Source organism: Callorhinchus milii, unplaced genomic scaffold (assembly GCF_018977255.1).
Source record: "Callorhinchus milii isolate IMCB2004 unplaced genomic scaffold, IMCB_Cmil_1.0 Scaffold7, whole genome shotgun sequence".
NCBI lineage: Eukaryota > Metazoa > Chordata > Chondrichthyes > Chimaeriformes > Callorhinchidae > Callorhinchus > Callorhinchus milii.
This window is the reverse complement of record NW_024704748.1, coordinates 25,190,362-25,213,270: the sequence shown is the minus strand read 5'-3', so window position 1 is coordinate 25,213,270 and position 22,909 is coordinate 25,190,362. Positions and strand designations below refer to the sequence as shown.

General features: G+C 36.6%; 1 protein-coding gene across 4 annotated transcripts in view; it reads right to left on the bottom strand.

Annotated features, from left to right (window-relative positions):
• Positions 1 to 22,909, bottom strand: part of LOC103185427 (arginyl-tRNA--protein transferase 1) — a 97,125-nt gene that overhangs the window by 37,009 nt on the left and 37,207 nt on the right. For all 4 annotated transcript variants that reach the window (XM_042336741.1, XM_007903904.2, XM_007903905.2 and 1 more), the window contains 2 exons: positions 8,082 to 8,263; positions 6,320 to 6,419 (listed from right to left, as the gene is read on the bottom strand). In XM_042336741.1, the coding sequence (XP_042192675.1) occupies positions 6,320 to 6,419; positions 8,082 to 8,263 (282 nt within the window). The remainder of the gene's footprint in view (positions 1 to 6,319; positions 6,420 to 8,081; positions 8,264 to 22,909) is intronic.

Genomic DNA, 22,909 nt, shown 5'->3' with positions numbered 1-22,909 from the left:
ATGTATCTATCCACCTCAGTTTTGAAAATGTGAATGAATCCAGCATCTACAGTCTTTTGTACAAGCTAATTTATACAATATCATATATATAGAATAAGTTATATCTTCTATATACAGTCACAGTTCTGGTATAGAGTCTTTTAACAATATTTTCATCCATAAGTCACTGATCCATTAACCTATTTGACACAGAATTTAAAAAATGTGCTCTTGAGCAGCTGAAGGTTGCAATTTCAAACGTGATTGAGGGCTATCAGCCCTGACTGGCCATGTCGTCATACAATGTGGTAAACAAATGCAGAGTGCGACCCTTCAGTGTGTCAACAGTAAATTTTTTTTTAAACCAGCATTTTGACTCAGGAAAGTGACTTTCGAGAGAACCAGAAAGGGAGTTAGTGTAACAAAGAAAGGCAGTAGTAAAAGAATGATGTTTATAGAATTGAGCAAAGTAGGCCTGAGGGACATAACCTGCGGTTTCATCCTTTCAATCAATGAATCATCCCCAATTCCCAGATGTAGAACATATTTTATGGTTTCATTTGAGTAACAGCAGCATTCGATGTTGAAAAATCATGAAACGTTTGGATTTGTTCTTCCCAAAAGATTGGAAATTACATGTGTTCTTCATTGCTGGCAAACGTTTAATTCTACTGTTGCCTAGCATTACAAATGTGCAGGAATCCTAAAGCGGTATATCAAATTAAAGGATTCTTATTCTTATTTGTATCAGCTAGCTTTAAACCTTAGAATGACACTTCACTACATTAATACAGCATTGACTCTCAATGATTGTAGCACCTCATACGGAGTGTCACACTCATGAGTAATGTGCTCATTTGTAGCGCCTACGTCCACCAGGATTTTTATCTCAAAGATTGACCCGTCAATCTTCAGTGCCTGTCTTTTTGTAAAACCTTTGAGATTATTCTAAAACAAAAGATTGCTCTAATCTTGTAAAGAGGTTGCTCTGTGAAAAGTAGTTGGTGATAAAGTTAAACGTAGGTTTCCCAGTAGATAATTTGATTATGGCCGATTCTTTCCTGCCTTGCCCAATATTAAAAAAAAATCAGTGCGGACGCTACAACTCAATGTCCATGGTATAAAGAGGGGAAAAATATAATCCAAGATTCCTCTGCCTGTTATTCAGTAATTCTTAATGAAGAGAATTTGTATGTACATCAGATAAGGTTGGGATAACCTCTGTCTTCCCACACCCCAGGTTAAATAGCCCAGCAGCAAAATAATAAGTTCTGCTTGGGTTGGGCAATGCTGGGCTGCTAGTCTCCAATGAACCATACCCTAACACGATTCATCATGTTCAGAAGAGAAGAGGGGAAAAATTCAACAAAAAACAACTTCCTACTGTGAAAAATAATGACAACCTATTTGTCGTTTAAAATGTTAAATCCAATTTTGTTCTTGTCCTGTGAAAGTAATTAATTTACATGGAACGCTGCTTAAGATAACTTGACACTGATTCAAACTTACTGCAACTAAAAGGATTTGAATGAGTTTGAGAAAAAGGGACTAAACTGATTTTGCAGGAACTAACTGACTACTGTTGTAGTTACAAAATGCAAAATACGGCAGATCCTGGAAATCTGAAACAAAAACAGAAGTGGCTGGGAACACTCAGCAGGTCAGGCAGCATCTATGGAGAAAGGAAAGTGAGTCAACGTTTCGTGTCCACGACCCTTCGTAAGAACTATTGTAATTAAGGAGTTTGGCTTCAAATACTGATGACATATGTATGGAGATGTGAAAAGTAGCTTCAAAGTTCCAAGAATGAGTGCGATATAAATATCTAGTCCCTAAGGAGTAAAATCAGAGCAAGTTACATGCTTCCGATGGAAAACATTACATAAAATACTTTTATTTTTGGCACATCAAAGGACCCTAGCTGCAGACATTTGTATTAGATGCAGGAGTCAAAAAACACATCTTGAATTCTGCAAATAGTGTTGTTTTACACAAGAAAAGAAAACAACGTTTAGGCACAGAATAAATCTTCTGCTTATTTAAGAAATAGTTTCTTCAAAATTCATCCCTTAATTTTATTCCGCTCTAACTGGATATATGCAAAATCCTATCTTTTTTGCTAAATTGAATCATGGGATTTTGTCATGTGGTATTGATGTCTGAAAATAAGATAATACTTTATGAATGATTAATTTAAAATTGTTAATGTAGAACTCCACTGTAGGACAGGTCTTCTGTTTTACTGTTGCAAGCACTAGATTTCTACAATTGGTGGAGAGGCTAAATGGTTGTCCTGCCCGGTGGAATTGTGTATTAAATCAATCAGAGCCTTGCTCACCCATATTCTTCAAATCGGAAGGCTGAAGTCGGACATTATTTCCTGCGTTTGACTGCTTGTAATACATTTGAGACTTTCAGGAGAAATCTAAAATGTTCTCTTGCAGCTTTGTAATATCATGCGTCCATTTTTTTGGCTCTGTGAGTGTATTGAGTGGACAGAAAAGCTATAAATCAGTGAAATGATCAGATGGAGGAAGTCTAAGCTGTGAGAATTGGCTGGATAATGCAGCTTTTGTTCCGTGGAGAATTGTTGACAGTTTGGCACATAATGGAACGACACACGAACAGTGCCGTCTTTACCACTAATCTGGGAACTTAATACTGTAAATGCTGTATTATACTATAGGTGTTCACATTCATTCCAACAGCTGCAAAGGTTGCAGAGGTGTCTGCAGCTCATTCAATTAATATCAACATGTCTCCTTGGATCAATCAATAGGTAGAAAAATGACCTGGTGCCAAATGAGCAGTTATTCCTCATGGAGAAGTCTCTCCAATAACTTGGCTACAAAATAGGATGACAAGCCACAGCTGTGCAATTCATTTAAAAATGTTGCGGTAGAGGGAAGAATTGCTTTTATTTATTTTTTGTCAGGGTTTGCTTTCTCTTTTAAAAAAGTTAATTCCCACTTAATATTGCTTTATCCCCAGAAGTATGCTTGTTTAGGATGAAGCTGTGATTGGTTGTCTCTAGGTGGTGCTCAGCCAAGCTGCTCAGCTGAGAAATCATAAAATAAACTTAAATGAGGATTGTGAAGTTGAGCAACTGCTGAGATTAGACTTTAATCTTGTAACCATCCTGGAGTTACTGGGCTGTATTAGTCTGTACAATTAACGCCTAAGTTGTTTCCATTTTTACTGAACAAAATGGGGCTTCTTGATTATTACGAGTAGTTTCAAAATAGTGCTTACATTTATAAAATAGACTAAAGCTATTGCACCCAGTAAACATCAGAACAAAACATAGAACAACATTGACAAAGCTGTAGAGAAGGACATATTTCAAATATCACATTTTCTCTATAACTGAAGATGTATAGAGTAACATAATATAGATAGGAAAGATGGGATGAAAAATTGATGTCCAATATGGTCAAATTTCCAGTCATATCTGTGTTAATAATACTTGGATTTGATATAGTGCCTGTGTTAATCTGTGTTAATAATACTTGGATTTGATATAGTGCCTTAACACGTCTTTGAGACGTTTCAAAGCTCTTCACAGAATATACTGTAAAGTGAATTGACTTTATATTTTGTGTTGCTCTGGGGAAGGACATTATGGGGGAAGACTAATCCCTAAAATGCTCACATATGGGGGGGTCCAATTGGCTAATTCAACTGGTGGGGCCAGAGTGCCTGTGTGTTCACTTTGCTACAGCTGATTTGTGGACTAAAACAAAAGGATATTTTCCAAGAAAAGGAGGTTGCTTTTTTTAAAAAAAAATATCCTGGCATTTAACACTGTGACGTGAACGAAAGGTTTTTGTCAGTTGTAGTTTCTAATTTTTTTTGACAGTGTAGGAAGCAATTGTCTTTGTGACTGCTGCCACATTTCTCATTCAGCTATTTGGCTGTATATTTCCTTGTGAACATCAATGCTGCTCTATTATCAGTGATTGGAAGTACAGAGAGAGGACTGGTCCTTGAGGCTCCCATCTCTTTCCCATTCTAACCAGAGATGCTACACTGCAAAATCACAACATGCTGAAAGTATTGCAGCAGGAAAGTTCAATTACTCATTGGAGAAAATCAAGTTCCACTTGAAACGAGGATTGAAGCTTTAGTCTCGAAGTATAAAGCGCTCTACTTCTGCAGCTGATGAATGACAGTGTAAAACATTTCTATGTTAATTACTTATCGGATAAAAATCTCTGTATCCATTCTGTCATATGTTCAGGCATCATGGTAGAGAGATCCTAGCTGCAATAATCCTTGGAGGGTTAAAGAAAACTAATGAATGAAAAATTCTGTCTCAGGCAGCAGATTGGAAGATGTATGCGATTATTTACAAACATATGCTGACACATTTAGTTATTCGTGATGTTTTATGACAACTGGAAGTTATTGTGCAGGCTCTTTAGTGTAATTTTGAGTGGTTAAATTGTGCTTCTCTGTGTAATATCAGTAAAAAAAGAATTAATTTACAAAGTTTTTTTAACAAATCTTTTACCGAAGAGAATGATAGATTCCTTTATAATAATGATGTACAGTACTTAGTTTTTCAAGAGGGCCATTGAAGATTAATTGTTTTCATAATAACTTACCCAACTCTGAAGTATGGATTTTAATTTGGAACAATAATTATCCTTATATTTGATATAGTGCCTTACCACATCTTCTAGACATCTCAAAACACTTTCCAGAACATATACTGTAAAGTGTAGTGACTGTATTTTGTGGGCGAAATGCGGCAGCCCACTGCACAGGTGAAGGAAATTTGCAAGTTCTTGAATGTTTGCAACTCATATGTGGCTGGTTCTTTTACTGAAATCGGACAAAATCTTTGGTTGCAAAGAAACAAACAAACTGAGCCTTTGTTATTAGGACAAAACACTAATTTAAATCACCTGATTTCACAGTATACAATCAATGACTCTCCTGCTGTTCAAAGCTTTCAAATGATGTGATAAATGTAAATTGTAAGGTGCATAAAATTCGCTTTACAATAAGCCACAGCATCACCTGTGCTAATGTGATATTCATTTTGATCACTGGATGACAAAACCCTGATGAAATGCAGTTCCAGTGTGGAGACTCATTCATTAAACCTGTCCCTCGCAAACTGAAGCAAATTAATAGATTTTGGCAAAATTCTAGGTGTAACAATCTTACAGACAGGTCATGTTCTAATTTGGATTCAATGCATTTTTTAAACTTGTAGTATTTTTTAATGTTATAGTAGTTGTAAATCGGTATTGCAAAATTACAACATAAGCTATCAGTACTTGCAGTATTTGGTACAGCACCTCTCATGTCCTAAACAACTTAAAGTGCTTCACAGAATGAGTTACTTTGAAGTGTGAAGTGTTTGTTGTTATGTAGGCAAATGTGGCAGCTAATCTGTAGCAGCACTATCCCACAAGCAGCAATGACAAGAACAATCCATCAATCTTGTTTTTTGATGAATTTAGATGAGGGATGCACCAGGAGGTCGCTTTGAAATAGTGCTACGGGGCCTTTAATATCCATCTGGCTGGCCAGACCTTTGTTTAAAGTCTCTTCCAACAATGTTAATACTCCACTGGAGTTTTAGCCACAAATTTGAGCCCAAATCCTGTTGTGAGGCTTGAACTCATAACCTCTGACCCAGAGGTGAGAATGGTATCTCCCCAGCCCCAGCCAAATCAAGGCTGGTTTGATGCTTTTTTTGATTGATTTTCTTCTATGATATAGTTTTGCTTTATTTCACTTTTGTAACATTTTGTTGTTCAGACATTAGTGCAGCATTTCGTGAATGAATTGTTTCAAGTTCAGTACAATCAAAGTAAAATTAGCAGTAATTAATTGACAAAAGCAAGACTCAGAGGTAATTCTACAATAAGTGGAACTTAAAGCAGTACAAAATATTTTCTTGAAATGACTGGTGATAGGGTTAAAAAGCCATCATCTTCACGGCTGGTAAACTTTTTCTCATTTGTTATCAGGTACATTATGCAATGATTGCCATATGCACAACTTCATCCTGACAGAAATGGCACCAGGATTTCCTGAAATTTCTCCCAAACAAACCAAAACTGCGCTAAATGCTTCTCATGAAGAATAAGCCCTTTTAATACTACGTGACCAATCCATACATCACATGGATCAAATACTCCCTTCAGCAATTCCAAACTGAATGACTTTGCATCAGTATCTGGTTCATGTCAAAGTTATGTTCACGAACAGTAGAAATACATTGATCAGATTTCAGTACTAACTGTATTGACCAAACATTAAACGAAACATGCAATTCATACATTCATACATTTGAACATTTAAACAAGACAACTTTAATTACCTTATATTTCATTTTAGGGCATGAATGGATATAAAAGCCCATGTAGTAATACCGTAGGTTAGTGGCTGTCTTCTGGAGCTGAGTTGTAAAAGCAATTTCCCTAGAAGAAACCAGAGCACATAATACTTCATTCAATTAAGTATTTAAGTTCAAAAGTAGCAGTGGCCAATATACTAAGTTCAATCATGTGCTGCAATGGGCTTGCAGAAATAGCTAGAATTCAGCATACTCTTTTACCCTCACCAAAGAATAGAAATCAACATAATTGCGTCAGTTCAGAAAGAGCAATATTCATAAAAAAACATCTCGAGCCAGAGCTTGAAACCTCTATTATGCAAGCATCTCCTCTCTCCAAGCAGGTAATTCAAAATTCAAGCAGCCATGATTAAGAGTCTATTTAACATTTTTCTCGTTAATATTCATGTATCCTGATTTTTTTTCCACAGAGATCAGGGCCTGCCATGATCCCCAGCTGGGCAGAAGACAACAGAACAAGCAAGAATTGGATCATTTTCCTCTTTGGTAATAAACCAGCAAAAGAGAAGCCGCCTTCAGGCTGCAATTCATATGCTAATGAAACAATCTGCACAAACAAAAGTATAATCTTGCCTGCCTTTACTGAGCTTTTTAATTGAGATGGCCTGGCCTGTTAATAGCCAGAGAGAAAAAGATGAAGCAAAATACTATTAATGAAACACCATTTGGAAGTAGAATATATCAATAAATTCAATAGATATAAGGAAATATATGCAATTCAGTTAGATTTGGTTTGGAATCTTCTCTCATCCAATTTTAGGAATTCATTCACTATACCTTTTATTGTAATAAATATCAATAGAAAACTGGTAATGATTGAGAGCTGGAGCACAGTCGAAGTTTTTGAAATCAGATCTAGAGAGCTTCAATACATTTCTGTCAAAGCGCTACTTGAGACAAGCGTTCAACTCATTTGGACAGCCGAGGCTGTGTTCAGTGCATGTTGCTGCACAATGTGCAAAGGGTTACACAACCCAATTCATCAACAGATAACATGGCTTTAATTCTGATGGTATGAACGTCAGTAAATGAAGAAGACCCGAAGACTAAACTTTTCATGGGTTCTTTCAACCTCACCTCAGTACATAAATATAATAAAAAGACTTAAGAAATGGACAAAACACACATAAAAGCTGTTAGCCTCTCGTACAATTTCAAAGGCTCATCACTGAATCCTGAGTGCTGTGGTCTTGGAGGCCGTGCTAGCCAGCTAGATAAGAGTATCCCCCACCAAGGCACTAGTTGCCTGGATTCCAAAAGCAGGAGAATTTTGCTTTTTAAAATTTTACCTTAATACCTCTGTTTCTCAAAAATTTGCAATACACAATGCATAAAAAGAGAAAAGTTCTCTCTTCCAAAAGTTCAGAAGTAATAAATGAAGTCTGGCAATTGGTAGGTAACACATCACATCTAACACACTGTTGAGTCAAACAGACTCAGATAGATTACCCTTCCCTTAAATAAATATTAGTTGGTGCCTTTATCATAGATCAACTGTGACCATGTTACAGCAACACAGATGGTGAGGGTACTTATTTTGATATATTCCAGTGAACACTAAATATCAGTCTAAGAGAGACGTTTCTCGTCGAATATAAATGTAAAGCAGGCAAAAATAATAATTCAAAAATCTTTTAAATACAATGGAAAACTTTCAACCTTAGAATACAATACCCATCTGAACACATTAAATAAAGCAAGATTTAAAAATAAATCCCATCATTACCTGAGAGCAGAATAAACACCCAATGATAAGAACGAGTAATCTGGATCGTAATAAAGGTACACAGAGGAGACACAGGATGGAAGAATGTCAATTACTCCAACTGCAATAATCTTTCCATCCAACCAATACTGCTGGTGAAATGATCCATAGCCTGAGTCAGGCCCATCTGGTAGTTTCTCTGCCTAAGGGATGGGAGGAAAAAGGAACCTCGTGAGATAACATCAAAACAATTTACGAAACACAATTCAATGGTGCATTAAGGTTGAATAAATACAAAGACCAAAACTGTTTTTTGTCATGAGGCTTACAGTAAGGTCACAAAAGCTTGACCCTGTAGCGCATCGTGTCACAAATTCAATTCCAACTCAAAATTAAAGTGTACAAGAGTTCGATTTGGAAAATAAAATATTGCTAGCCCCACGGTGTTTCTCTCTTGGCCTCCTTCCGCCCTGCCAAACAATTAATTTAATTTGCCTGTTCCCACCATCTTTGCTTGCTATGGAGGTCCTCACTATAATTGCAGTAATTATCTACGGAGTACTTTTTGAGGCATTTTGAGGCACTTTAACGCCTACAAAACAGTCACCACACTTTGCAGTGTACTCTGTGAGGCGCTTTGAGATATCTCGACGTTGCAACTGCGCTATATCAAAAGCAAGGATTATTATTTCAATGTGATAAAGTGCTCTGAAAACGTTCCTTCTTTACGATGTTTTTTCAATGAAAATAATTTTTTCTTTGTGTTTCAAGCGAGACACCTGGGTTCAATTCCAGGCAGGGTGAAACCTTGGGCAAGTTTCCTTACTCCACACGCCTAATAATAATCCCTCCAAAACAAAACAATAATAAATTGTTCATTTTCAATCCATGACTGCTCGTGGGATGCTGCTGTGCGCAATTGGCTGCCACGTTTCGCCCACAAATTCGCCCTTTTCTGTGAAGCGCTTTGAGACGTCGAGAAAACATGATAAGCGCTATATCAAATACAAGGATTATTATTATTATTAAGTGTACAAAACTTCTCTCAAGATAAGACATTCCAGCTACCCGACAGAAAAAAAGTCACATCCTTCAATATATTCAAGTGACAACTATTTATTTGCAAATAATCCCATGTTGAATTAAATAAGATATTTTGAAACATGTATAATATATTATGAATAGCTGCACTAAGCAGGAATGTTATTGATTTGTGGCTAATGAAAATTAAGATGTTGTTGAGCTGGGGGGTTGGGATCAGGCGGGGTGGAGAGCAGGGTGGCAGGTTAGTCGAGGACGCTGTCAAAGAGGAGGGTCTCGGGAAGTGCCTTAAAGGAGGCAAGGGAGCTTTGAGATGTCTCGAAGACGTGATAAGGTGCTCTATCAAATATAAGCATTATTATTATTATTAAAATGCAAAAGGAGTGAAAATGAGAATGTTAGTTATTTTATTTCAAAAAAATCTAAAACTATAATGAGGAAATAATTAAAACTGATCTGTACAGCCCAGATGGTTTAAAGGCACTATTTTGTCCTGAATCAGTTCACATCAGCCAGGGCAGCAATGGGGGTTCAATAACCTTTCCTTAAATTGCCAATTCTGTTGTGAGAAAATAATGCCAAAAAGCATCTCAGACCCATCACGTTTCTATTATTTGAAGCAACTCAGTAACTCATTGTTGTTTTGAAATATAATCTTTTTGACTATTTAATTTCAAGAGCGTTTATGATCCCTCACTCTTCTTGATCATAAATGTCACTTGGCTGCGGCTTACAGCTCTGCCTCCTACTTAAGCAGTCACTTCACTCCAAGATTATACTTAGCCAAAGGTGGCCAGTTTGTTTTTTGTAAGAGGTGCATTCATTCTATTTACAGTGCAGGCTATTTATTTGAACTCCACTTATCGGAGCTGACCACCCATCCAAACCAGCTGGTCCTCGGAGTGCTTTAAATGCTTAAATAATATGCTTGAAAATTAATGCCCAGTCTAGTTGCTTGATAGAGGTAGATTTTGTTTCCGTGATAGTAAAATCAGTTCTCCCAATCATTTCAATGTTAAGTTTTGTGCAGAATCTGAGATTGTAACAATTATAAGTAATTTATCAATGACTTTATCCAAATTTTTCTGTTACCAAACAATGTTGTTTGTAACTTGTCTAGATAAACATCCTTCTGTCTTTTAGATGTGAACTATTTTAAAATCTTAAGAACGTTAATGTTACTCTATATTCCAACATGTTAAAAGTCATACATTGGACATTTGTTATCATTGTTCAACATATTTCATTGAAAATGATAGATTAACAAATTAACCTTCAGATGAATGAGTGAAACTTCATTTGCTAATCACAGATCAACTTTACCCGCTATCTCCACTCATTCAAACATATTGTTTCCATAAGTAAAGAGCACATTAGTGAGTTAATATGTTAAGGCCACGCAGAAATATCTAGTACCTTTGCTTCGTCTCAACTCCAAGGGAGAAAGAAGTGTGTATATGTGTGGTCTACTTCCTGCAGTACTTGAATACAGCTCCTGGGAAAGTTTACCATGAAACAGAATTGACAGCATCTGAAGGGCTGGTCAATTTGTTTTGCTATACCTGGCCACGAGAATAGTACTGTTGAAACAACAGATTGCATTTGGACAGGGGAGAGGTAAAGGATTGGGTAATAAATTGGTAGTGAATGATCTGATGCCAAAAGTAAATAAGAAAATATAAATTTTCAAAGATTTAGATCCCAGATGTACGGTCATTTCTAGCCTAATGCATCTATGCATTATTCATCAAAACTAGAAACAGACCAGATATACTTGCAGGATAAATTACATGGATCAAAGATTACTCACACAAATTGACATGACTGTTTAAACACTTTCACTAGTGTGATGACAAATACCACTTTCAGCAGTGTTGATCTAGAAATTATGTGCTAGCTAACCTGCAGATCACTCACAAGTAATCTGGTGTAATTGGATTGGTAATTGATAAGGAATGATCTGTATTTCGCCCACAAAATACAGTCAATTCACTTTACAGTATAACCTGTGAAGCGCTTTAAGACGTCTCAACGATGTGATAAAGCACTATATCAAATGCAAGGATTATAGATGCATAAACCTCTATGGGCAGACTAGCAAAGAAAAGGAAAATAGAAGTCTACATATTGAAGTGGGAAAATATTGTGAATGAACAATAAACTCGTATTAAGAATCAACTTATATATAACAAAAATCAATAGCTGGGTTCTGCTCACAGGACTATTTAACAGGTGAATGAGCCAAATGGTCTTCTCCGATTCCAGAGATCCTTGAGCTTTAGCAAATTGAGAAATTCATGAAAATATTACACAATGCTCTTGGCTTTGGTAAAATGGCGCAATGTTTAATCAAGCAGCAACAGATACAGTCCAATGCAGTTTGTATTTTAAAATAAAGGAAGAGGTGCCTTATAATGTCAGATTGTAAAACGAACAATGCAATGAAGTATGGCACTGAGCCAGAGATTAGGAAAGTCACATGAACTAGGTCTGGTCACATCATTTCATCCAATTTGTTTTCCAGTTGGAGGTGGTGGGGGGGGGGGGGGGGTTGAGAGTGGAGGAGAGTGCAGTTAATTTTCCTCAGTTTCCTGTCCGAGGAAAGGGAGATGAAGACTTAAGAGCAGTACTTCACGCAGTGCCTGTGACAGCACAGTAAGTTTCAACACATTCACACAGACACACTTTCCACAAGTGGCGTCTAAAGCAGATTCCTGGCTGATGTTCCCATCAAGTGGGCGATTTTCCTGTTAAAGAGCTGATTCCTCATTTATTTTAGTGGTTTGCATGTGTGAGCATCCGTAGCCAAGCGGATTTTATTTTGCTAGAACAACACCAATGTAGGAAAGTTGATGACAATGTGATGGAAATACCCCTACGCTGTATTTACTGTAGAGAATAGTTCTCCAACAACCGGCTTCAAATATCAGTTCATTTTATCATTACGCAGTGTAAACAAAATTCAAAGTGGAGGTTTTCCAGCACCCTGGCAGCAGCCCTGAACTAGTTTGGAAAGAGACAGCAGCATTTTGTTACCAGATTAAATGATACTTATGTCAGGAGCAGGTGGCTGAAATGGATTGTGAATCCAGAGCACCCCATAGTTTGCTGTCACCTTGCAAATCTAACCAGCTTGCAAATCAACATCAATTGTACATTTTAGGAATGGGGGGGGAAGAGAAAGGAAGAGAATGGGATTGGGGAGAAGAAAGATAGAGAATGGAAGGCTTCCCATCACAGATCCCTGAGGCATCCCATCCCACTCAATGCTTTCTCCTCTCCCCACTTCAATCTCACTCCAGAACCACTACCCTGTGCTTCCTACTCTTTAGTCAATTACTGTTGATATCTGTTGGCATTAATTTGTAATGGAGTGTCTCAAATGGTACTTTCCCGACCAAAACCTAGGAAAATAATTAAACCTGTGGCGCTGAAATATCTACCATTTATTTAAGACCACCAGGTGTGACTGACACCTAGGATAAATATTTTATGAACTGAGCATGCTTTATGCATTTTTCTGCAAATTGATATTTTTCCATGCAAAGTTCCCCTTCAGGTACAATATATTTCTTCAGAATGCTTTGATTATTAAAGAACAAAGCCGTACACACAGGTCTTAAACAAGTGACCTTTTATTAAATATTTTAAGGATTAGGGAAGAAAACTCATGGGTGTTGTTCAGCCAAAGAATTGAAACTATGCATGAAATTAACGAGAAAATGAAATTTTTACTTGGTATGTTTCCTCTTCTGTAACACACCCCAAAGTGCAGCTACAGAAATAAATTCTCACTGTCAATCAGACTACATTTGCTTCCAGAGTAGGAACAATAAATTACATGATAAAATTCAAGGTTTTTTAAGTATTTAACTGAGTAATCAACATAAGCAATAAATACAGTAGTCATTTCAGAGACAGCAGGAAATATTTGAATCAGACATCGACTCAAGACACCTCACAAAGCATCAAATTTGTGGCAATGTCATTTCTTTTAAGTAACAATATGACCTCATGCAAGTAGCTCTCTCTATAAATCCGCTGATTTGGAAAAACTAGTTATAAATCACTGAGCATTACAGAACATTAAGCTACAAATGCAGGGTAACTTCTTTCACCAACTGAGATCCATCACGCTAAGGCTATTATAGAAGCAGAAATGTGTTATTCGCCTTCTGGGAATAAATCAGAAAGCAAACTCATATCAGAGGTAATTGAACACAATAGCTAAAATGGAGAATGAAATTAGACATAGAGCAAGTTTCATGAAGCAAGAAGGATAGTAAAGCTTTTTTTCTATTTGATCCAGATTATCTCAGTAAAGTTTTGCCCACAAAATATACAGTCAATTCACTTTACAGTATATTCTGTGAAGCGCTTTGAGACGTTTCGAAGATGTGATAAGGCACTATATCAAATGCAAGGATTATTATTATTATTATTATTAAAATAACACTTCAGCTCATCTTTGCTTCCCCTCTTGCTTTGTTCTGCTCACCAATCCCACCCTGCTTGGCTGAGACAACCACCCACCTCATGAACAGTTTTCTTTTTTCCCCATTAAACATGACTGCCAAAGATCACCATCAAGGAAAGACTCAGAGAGGGAGAAGTGGAGATTGAGACTCTACTCAAAAAAAATTGACAACTCAACTATTGCAACTGCTCTACTTCACAAGTTGTTTTCTTATAAATACTAAGTGGTTTTATGAGGCATTTTAATATGGAGAACTCAAATTAATTATGTCAACACACACTTATAGGTTCCATATGCAGTGATTTTCTACAATTAGCAATTTGCTGACTGGGTGCCTTCAGGTAATGGCTCTCCCCGGATTCCCTCTTAACACTAATTTCAAATGAAATGGGAAAAATCCCAAAAGCTTGACTGCAACACTGCTAAATTCCAGTTTCATTTCTCTAAAGGAAAAACATGATAATTTTGCTCCCACATTGTTCACATAAATAGGAGCAAATGCATAATCTAGCATTTGGCAGTACAATTAACTACTACAACAAAATTACATTTGTAAAGCGCCTTTCACGTCGGGAGGACGTCCCAAGGCGCTGGACGGAGCTACGGACCCGAGCTGAGGATCGGGGCGAGGGCGGGGGGGAAGCTGGGAGATCGAAAGCACGGTCGAAGAGGAGGGTCTTGAAGTGGGTCTTGGAGGAGGCAAGGGATGGGGCGAGGTGGAGGGACTGCGGGATGGAGTTCCAGAGGGTGGCAGAAGGTCCGTCAAGGCTGGGGACTTGAAGCAGGCCAGAGCCCGCTGAGCGGAGGAAGCAAACAGGGTGGTAGGGGGTTAGGAGGTCGGAGATGTGGGGGGAGCAAAACCATGGAGGGCTTTGAAGATGAGGGCCAGGATCTTGAACTGTATCCTCTATGTGATGGGAAGCGAGTATACATATTGTATACAATTAATATGCAGAAATGCTCATCAGAAACCAACTTGGAGATTTTTTTTATTATTTACTCTAAATGACACCTCTTGATGTGAAAGGCGCTATATAAATGCAATTTGTTGTTATTTTTGCAGCTTTACCCATCAGTGATTTTGTTCAATTATTACACAGTTAATAGTCAGGATAAACAATCTGTGCATGTAAAAGTCTGCAATATGGATTCTATGCATGCATAAATCTGAAGAATGGTGGAAGAACATGTCTAATTTTTAATCTTTAAAGACATGCTTGCTTAAGTGGATATGCTGCCAAATCAAGGATAATACAGTAAAACTCACATAAGTCAAATCAGTCAGGACCATAACATTTAACATACTTACCTGAAGTTCTAGGCAAACTGTATATACCGTATAAAATCTGGTTCAATCAATAATCTGCACTGCACATGGGTAATTCAATGCAGCTGGTAAGTGCACGTGCGGTTACAGGTCAAGACTACATTTCCTGCGATTCGATGCGTTCTTATCCGGTGCCGTATGGGTGCTTACTGGCAAGTGTTGGAATTGTATTGAATCACGGGAAATTAAGTTCCTCTGCGCACGTATCAATGGATTGAGACTATATTTTCCGTGATTCAATGCAGGCGGGCAGCAAAAGCGCATGCGTTGATGGCTCAGTACATCATTTCCCGTGATTCAATACAGCTGGTAAGTACAGGAGTAATGGAGAGTCAGGGAATGGCATTACAAATTAAGAGGCGATTAATACTAGTAGTGCAAAGCGGTTTTGACGGGAAACTGAATGGAAAGTGGGTGAATGCACAACTTAGGCAATTTATGATTTATAAAAATAAGACTTATGCCACTTTCACTATTTTCAGAAAAACTAGTTAAATAACAGCTTCAGTTCTTTTCTCATTTCTTTTCTCTTTTAAAAATCAAAAAATCACTCATAAGGCCAAAGGCATCTGCAATTCTTGGTATTAAACTTTATGGTCTGGCAACCAGATTCACAAATTATACTTCGATTGAATGTAATTTATTTTAAATTTCCAACCACAGACACGTACCCAAATGTTTTGTTTAAGATAAAATGCCTGTTTTATCTTTAAAAACTCCATTGTGTGTAAAACATTTGCAAACATGTTTGCAGCAGCAAAAGCAAACGAGTATTAGAGAGATAAAGAAATGTTGTTTAACCAACTCAATTGCTGATAGAGTATTTATTACTATTGTGCCAGATCTATTCAGTATACAAAGGATAACATTCAATCAATGAGGGATTGTAAGCATGTGTAACTGCCCCTTCTTCGGTAATACTACACATACAAGGCTAACTCTCCAAAGGAAACACTTCTTTAAGAGGAGAAAGGCAATGTCTGTTTAGAATCCACGTCAAAAGTGACTGCAATCCCCAAGTCACGCCAAACCCCATATCCTTTGCTTGGAGAAAAATATAAACAATGTTTAGGGAGGTAGGAAGATTGTTCTTTAGTGTAAATGTTCTTTAATGCAACTTGTTTGAAACTTATCAATGTGGCATCTCACGGGCAGAACGGTCCACTCCAACAAATACGCTTTGTATAGATTGTTATCCACAAACCAATCAATTTTACAAACAAACAGGCTTAAATCATTGTCAGGAGTTTAAAGGTAAACTCAACTATTGTGCTTCAATAACCTTGTCAAATGTTTTGTAGGCATATGTGGAATGTGGTGGTAAAATTCAACTTGCACTATCAAATGAAAGGTTTATGAGTTACAAAATCTAAGCATTATTCTACAAGACAATGAGAGGATTAATACATTATGACGTTTTCATAAAAATAGACAATTGAATGTTTTTCTGATGAGGCCACATATCATATGCAAGGTAAAAACAGGCATTCACCAAGCAATGGTGACATGTACATTTGTAGGATTTCTTTATATCACATGAGTAACTCTTCACTTTCCTTGAAATTGCAGCTTTACACTGGTTGATTCATATAAAATGATCTATTGAGCATGGGTGTATAAACACAGGCACATTGCTCTGAATGCTGGCAAGCTTTCTGACGCATGGAAATTACAACTTTTAATTTCCATCTGACTGGGTGGCAAAAGTATCCAAACTAAATTAAACAGTTTCATTCTTGGAGCCAGAAAATGACTGCCTCCAGGGTATCTTTTCTCCGTTCTTTAAGGCAATTCAGTTTTACAGTCTCTCCTGTTGCTTCTACCTGACAGACTACAGGCTTCATTCAGTCCAAACTTTTCCGTCAAAAACATCTCATTTAACATCTTTTTTCCATAAGGCATTAGTTTTCTAGGATTTCAATTTAGATAATTAGATATACATATTCGTACAAAAGTTGTTACACCAAATCTACATATTTGAACCATTAATCCTTGCAGTTACTTCATATCGGAACTTAGAATTCGAAAGCGATGTCTGACGATGCTCTGATTTGTGTAAGTGGCTTGGAAAACAAACCTTAAAACAAACACAGCCAAGAAACGCACTGGCCAAAATCCAAATGTATATTATAAGCTGTAATTAGCCCCACAACCAGCTGTGATGCTGCAGTTTAACTAGTTTAAGCTCCTTACTTCTGAGTCAAATTGCTGATATTACAACTAATGAAGTTGTGTCATTGAATCTCTTAAATTTGGTGAAGCAAATGAGCCAATCGAGACTTTTAATGTGTTTTGCAAAGCTTGCAAATAGATTATCACTTGCATTTTTTACATGTTGTCACGTATTGTATTCTACAGGAATCAGGTTTTTACATTTGCACCAAGTAACTGCTGTGCCGGCAACCTTTAATTTAACAACAAAATTACATTTGTATAGTGCCCTTCACATCAGAAAGACGTCCCAAGGCGCTGATAAAGATGCTCCACTGAGAAATGTAGTGTTACAGTGGTTGTGTTAGTTCATTACTCTAATGGATTTGAGCAACAGGACAGTCAATAATGCCTGTGTCCCATCACATTTATCACCAGTGCAAATGAATAAGTTACATTTTTAAAGTTGTTATAGCATACACAACAATAAATAACATTTATTTACATATAAACAAACTGTATTGCACCTTTTGTATCAGGAGCTCATCCCAAGGCACTGGACAGTCAAGGGTTTGTACCCCTGTTGGATTCAGGAGAGATGGGGGCGAAAGGGTGTGTATGTGGGTGTGTGGGGGGGAAAGATGACCGAAGGCACAGAGAAGAGGAAGGACCTTGAAGGAGGCAAGAGAAGGAGCGAGGCAAAGGGACTGTTCAAGAGAGTGAGAGCAGATAGGCTGAAAACCGGACATCAATGGTGGGGGACATGAAGCAGACCAGTGCCTGCTGAGTGGAGGGAGTGGGCGGGTTGGTAGGGTTTAAGAAAATGACAGAGCTAGACGGGGGCAAGACTGTGGAGACAGGGCAGGGATTTCTCATTTAACATGCAGGCAAACCATGGAGTGCAGCAGCTCTTCAGTTGACAGGTTTGACTGATTATCATTTGCAATCCAGTGACACCCACTGTTTACAAAATACGGATTAAAAATACCCCATCATCAAACAGCACAAGCTGCAGTGCACTTCAAGGACAGAACAACTCGTTTTGGTATTAAGATGATTTTGACAATTTCAACGTCCTTGAGCATTGCTCCTACGGTTCATGGACCATCAATGTGTTGCTATCTTCGAACATACTTCGGTCTATGTATTATACAAAGTTTATGTAATGCAGTTGTGATTCATCACAGAATATTCAAACTTTTTTTTTAAAAAGGATAAATGTCCCATGAATTTAAACTTGGTACAAGGAGTACTGAATACTTGTTCCCACTCTTCAGCTTTTTACACTCCACAAAATCCATGCGAGGGGTTTAGATAAAGAACACCTGATCTATCTGGATCTCATCCTGATAGAATATCAATCCTGCCATTTTCCCATTACAGCATACGGCGACTTAATCCTGCGTCTTGGCCTCAACCATCCTTACTGGTAACCCTTTCCAGTTCCAGCTATTGATTACCTCTGTGTAAATAAACACTTGCTAGCACCTGTCTTAATATTGGTCTTCACAACTCTGAACATGTTGCCTTAGGGGCACCACAAATGGCCTTCGAATACTTGGGTTATGGACTTTGGAGAACAAAAATCCAGGACTCTGGGTCTTAATCCTAGATAGACTTGTGCAAACAATTGTCAATATCTAAGGTTTGGTTTCACGGCTCTTCCTAGAATAAAATTAAAGAATATCCTAAAGAACATCAAGTGCTCCGATACGCCATCCAGCGTGAAGGGCGCTATATAAATGCAAGTTGCTGTTGAAAACTCATATAGCGGGAAAGCATCTAACACTAACTTGCATTTATATAGCATACTTCATGTAGAATAATAATGCAATCTAATGTCCTGACATTTTTGAAATTGATGGTTTTGCCCAAAGATGACAACCTTACCTTCATCACTGCTTATTTGTGTTTCTTCCTTCCTGGAAAAGAATTGCACTGGGGGTCGAACACACAGTGTTTGCTCATACTCCCAAACTGTTTCTTATTCTTAGCCACACAGTGTTTGGCAATGCTCAAAACTGTTTCCCGTCATTATCACAGAATTCATGAATGTAATATCAGTTTCCGTCTTTCAGAATCGCTACATGTGAGCTGAAAATGTACAAAAATGAGTTATCCAAGGGAGACTGAAAGCTCCCTGAACTTGCAAATAAAGTGCAAGTATAAATAAAAGGTTAAGAGGCCAAACGGAAATCATACTTGCTGTTCTTGTATAAAAATGATATAAGGAGTGTTGAGAAAGTTTATTTTAGGCAAAAGATGTACACTGAATTGTTTAAAAACTGAAGACAGTTTACATTACTGTTACCACATTTGTATAATATTTATTCATGTTTAAAAGAGGTACACAACTGCAAAACATTCAAAGGCGCCCTTTTATTTGCCAGGCACATTTTTCTATTTTCTTTCCATTGCCTTTGTAAATTTTCCAATAGAAAATATAACATAAATATGGAAGAGACTAGTATAGGCTGTCGCCGCACTGGTCTTAAACAGTTCAGGGCATATCTTCTGTATAAATAAACCATTTTCACCCCTTCCAGATGATTCACATCAACTTTGCTGGGTTCAACTGATTCATGTGAGATTTAACAAGCCACAGGAAGAATAATATCTCCTTTCTGAATCTTAAGTTTCTATGCATTAAAGCCTACAAAATAAAAAAGTGGTTGGAATAAGAGGTGTAACTTTCATTTAAGGCCACCCGCACACCCCCCATTCTCATTCACTCTGCTGCTGAAATACAAAAAATAAAGCTCATAGTCCTGGTTAATTTTTTTGAGAGACCAGGAAGAATTTCTTATAAAATATATACTTTTATTAAAAGAAGAAATTCTTCATATGTGTGTGTGTATATATATTATAATATATATACACACACATATACAGTATTTAATATATTGCTTTTTTTAAAAAAACACCTTTAAAAGTTTATCATCATTGTTCGCCTTGCTGCAACCCACTGTCAAATACAGTAACTTAGGAGCTGCTCAAAGTGTAATTAAAAAATTGAGGGGGAAAAGAATGATTGTTATTATAGTTCATTTTATCCTGGGTTGAAGCCATATGTACTTTATGTCCCAGACCCCAAGACCTGGAAAAACTTTTAAAAGCTTTCAAACTGTTAATTATGGTACTGTACTTGACTACCACCAACAGCGGTTAATTGAAACAGCTTACATATATTAAAGTGTTGTGCCAGCATCAGAAGTAAGGTGCTATAAGGGCACAACTTCAATCATAACTGGAACACAGGAATGTCTGTACAACCATACATTTGTTCAATACTAAAAGTTTTCAGAGCACTTTAATATTGCTAAAATTGATTGTAGCCTTGTAAAAAAATCCTATAACAAGTTTTCAGGACTGTGATCAAGAAAAAGTCAGCTGGTATCCTGCTCCGAGTAAAATTTTGTGTTAAATAAACAAAACACAAATTGTTCTACTATTAATTTGTTCTAATTGTCCACTGAACATATGAACTGTTCATCCAAGTTATTGACATAAACCAAATAAATGACATGTGCAATATTCACAAGAAATCATATAATTCAAGAAAACAGGAATTGGATAAATTGTACAAAAAACAGCGAAAATAAAAGTATAAGGCACGAAACATGGGTATAGTTATGAAGAATAAAACAAACCAATTTCAAATAGTAATTAATCTCTGGAGTAAATAATTTGAATACAAAGTACTTGCCCTTTGTTGTATCCCATGTTATTAGTTATTTGTTGATTCTAGGTATGAATTGATTTTAGTTTTCAATTTAACGTTTTGCCCACAAAGTACACAGTCACTCCACTTTACAATATGTTCTGTGAAGCACTTTGAGATGTTTCAACAACGTGATAAGACACTTTATCATACGCAAGAATTATTATTATTATTAATTATAACATTTTTGGGGCATTTTTAAAGGGCTGCTTTATAGATTTGAGAAGGTGCATGGAATGCAGTGAAGTTAGCAATAGAAATGAATCCTACAAAACGCATTGGTTACCCAACCATCAGCAGACATTTGGTTTGTTTTAATAGATCAGCAGATCATTTCAAAAGTAAGTTCCTATCAAGTTTTTAGGGTGCACCTAGCAAAAGTTTGCTTTAAACATAAACTAACCACAAGGTAAATATTAAGGATAAGTACCTCAAATTCAATAACTTTGAGTTACTGTTAAATATATCCTTTTTTAAAAATAGAGTTCAAAATAGGTTTACTTTTGTTTAAATCAATAGATGAAATAGAACACAAGTCCCAGATGTGATACACTTAAGTGACTTACAGACCCATTTCGTTCCAATTGTCTAAATGTCAAATCATGCTGGAAACTGCATAGTATAGAATTTTTTTAAAAATTCTCCAAAATTTTACTGTCCTGATTTATATGCTCGCCAGTCAAGTTAAAAGGATAGTGGGTGATCAGCAGTACAGATTTACTACAAGATGCTAGCATTGTGACTGATCATTGAAAGTCTAACTTCAAGGAACTGTAATGATCTGCGCACTTTATCAGACAATCATATATTAAAAGTTAAATACTGCACAGATCATTTCTAACAGCTAGTTTTCATTTTACAACACCCAGCAAAGTTAACAAACACTCTCAATCAGATCCAGACTTAAATTACACTTAATCATCAACTGCAATCAAATCTTTATGGGAGGAATTTAAACATTCCACTCATATTAACTCTTACCACACTGCAGATAACTTATCTGGTTGCAATCAGGCTGCTGGTCACCACAGATGAGATAAACCATCTTGTGCTAGCAGTTAACTTTACACTAAAATATCATGTCAAAAAATTATTTTGGGAAGTTAATTGTGACGTTCCAGGCCTCAGTTGGTTTAAAATTGATCTTATAGTTAGTTGTCAATTAACGGTTGATTGATTTTATGTAGATCCCACACGCCTAATAATAATCCCTCTAAAAAACAAAACAATAATAAATCGGTTATTTTCAATCCACGACTGCTTGTGGGACACTGCTGTGCGCATTTGGCTGCTGCGTTTTGCCCACAAATATACAGTTAATTCACTTTACAGCATATTCCGTGAAGTGCTTTAAGACGTCTAGAAGATGTGAAAAGTGCTATATCAAATGCAAGGATTATTATTGTTATTATTAATATTATCCCACTTCCAAAATTAAAGTGGGAAAAAGAAGGTAGAGGAATATATAAAGAAAATGTGCATTTTCAAAAATTATTTAGCACAGATTATTTTTGATAGAAATAATGTAAAATAAGAATTCTACTGGAAAGTTAAAATAATCCAGGAAAATTGGGAAGAGAAGTGGAAAGAAAGGCAGTGTGAAAAACATTAAAAAATTAATTTGTTGTAAATATTACAGTAATAAAGTTTCTCCTGATATTTGATCCTACTGTACTCTAATGATACGGTTTGTTTTACATCATGTGAGCAAGATGAGAATGTTAAATGGTAGGTATAAGGAGACTGGAAATGTCCTATTCTGAGAACAAAAGGAATGCTGAACAAAATGGGAATGAGAAATGACACTACTTTCTCACAGATAAGCTCCAGAGCATTTCACATTTAAACTCAAGGTTAAAGATCGGGTTTCTGTCTCATTGAGAAACAATGCAATATAATATTATCTCACCAGTTTCTAGGTATAGATATTCTCATTCTTCAAATTACAGTTTCAATGTTGATTTACAATACTATATTCAATGATTTCTTGCTGCAATTGCATGACATCATCATATTAACAGTTTCACATTAATTCCCTGTATATCCCATGCACCCATTAAAACATCCCTCATCATATTCTTCCCTATCATCTTCGAATTGAACACCAGCTGTTTTGTTCATTAACCTCAATA